The sequence below is a fragment of the Sinocyclocheilus anshuiensis genome, unplaced genomic scaffold (genome assembly GCF_001515605.1).
Source record: "Sinocyclocheilus anshuiensis isolate Anshui unplaced genomic scaffold, SAMN03320099.WGS_v1.1 scaffold96, whole genome shotgun sequence".
Lineage (NCBI taxonomy): Eukaryota > Metazoa > Chordata > Actinopteri > Cypriniformes > Cyprinidae > Sinocyclocheilus > Sinocyclocheilus anshuiensis.
Genome location: NW_015554094.1, coordinates 1,235,358 through 1,236,653, shown reverse-complemented (window position 1 = coordinate 1,236,653; position 1,296 = coordinate 1,235,358). Strand labels below are relative to the sequence as shown.

General features: G+C 37.5%; 1 protein-coding gene across 1 annotated transcript in view; it reads left to right on the top strand.

The window, feature by feature from the left end:
- LOC107669457 (E3 ubiquitin-protein ligase RNF8-like) overlaps nt 1–1,048 on the top strand; it is a 9,504-nt gene extending 8,456 nt beyond the window's left edge. Inside the window, exon 8 of the mRNA XM_016461694.1 lies at nt 712–1,048. Coding sequence (XP_016317180.1) covers nt 712–902 — 191 coding nt within the window. The 3' untranslated portion in view covers nt 903–1,048. The remainder of the gene's footprint in view (nt 1–711) is intronic.
- The last annotated feature ends 248 nt before the right edge of the window (nt 1,049–1,296 follow it).

The following is a 1,296-nucleotide window of genomic DNA, read 5'->3' as shown; positions in this document are numbered from 1 at the left end:
CTTTTCTTACAAAAACGCATCGATTCGCTACAGGAGGCCTTTGTTCACCCCCGGAGCCGTGTGAGGCACTTTTTATTATGGATGGATGTGCTTTATTTCACTTCTTTTGGACTGATCCATGTAACACTCGCTGAGTGCCATTAAACAGCTTGGAAGATCAAAGACCATTTTTAATATAACTGACTGGATTCGTCTGAAAGAAGAAAGTCACATAGACCTAGGATGACTTCAGTGTGAGTAAATAATGGGCTAATTTTCTTTTTTGGGTGAACTATCCCTTAAAGGCAAGACACCACAGCTGAATAGGGTAAAAATTTAAAAGATATCACCATACTTCCCCAGTTGACTGATAAGAATTGCAAAATTCTTTGTATTGCAAGTTTTCTAAAATATGTACTGCATAACTGCATAAAGCCAGGTTCAAAATTCTTGCTTCATTTAGTTTTTGCAGAGGTCAGAGAAATCTGAAAATACTGTCAACAGACAGAAAAAAAAAACATTCTCACCATGTTTTTAGGAATAAATACTAAAGTCAGTCAATGAAAAAACAATGTAGTGTCTTGCTTTAAATCAACAATATGACCAACAGCTGTGCTGCTTTAATCTGTTAAGATCAGGTAGGTTCTCATAAAAACAAGTCCTCTAGGTACAAATGGTGCTTTAAAAGTATAAAGTCCTGTCTGAAACGCTAAATATAAACTGTGTTCTCAGGTCAGAAAGCAAGCGTCTCTCCAGCAGTCGTGGTAATAAATGACGACAGCGACAGCAGCAGCAGCAGTGACGACGCGTTCTTTCAGAGTGACAGCTCTGTGTTCCTGAACTCCTCCGAGTCTATCGACTCACTGGTTCATTATCCCAGCGATGACGACTCGTCCTGGACTGACGAGGACGATTATCTTTGAGAAACACTCAGACATGCACTTGTGAAGAACACAGGCACAGCTCATTAGTTTTGTTTCGTTTAGCATGCTATTTTTATGTTTGTAGCTCACTATCATTTGTTTGGGCTTTCCTTGTTAAAATAAACTTTATAATTATTTTGCACTCAGCCATTTGGGATGTTGTTTTAATTAAATTTGTACAGAACTTCAGATTTGCATGTGCAGAACTGCACAGAAAGACATTCTGTGCAATATTATAGATAATTTGAATATGCTTTCATCTACCAATAAGAATGTAGCGCATTTTATCTCATTTAAATCCCACAGAATTTCTCCAAAATCAGCTCAGAAAATGTGAAAAAGCTTACCTGACACATACACTTAAAGCAAATGATGTGACAAAATTGTCAATCCC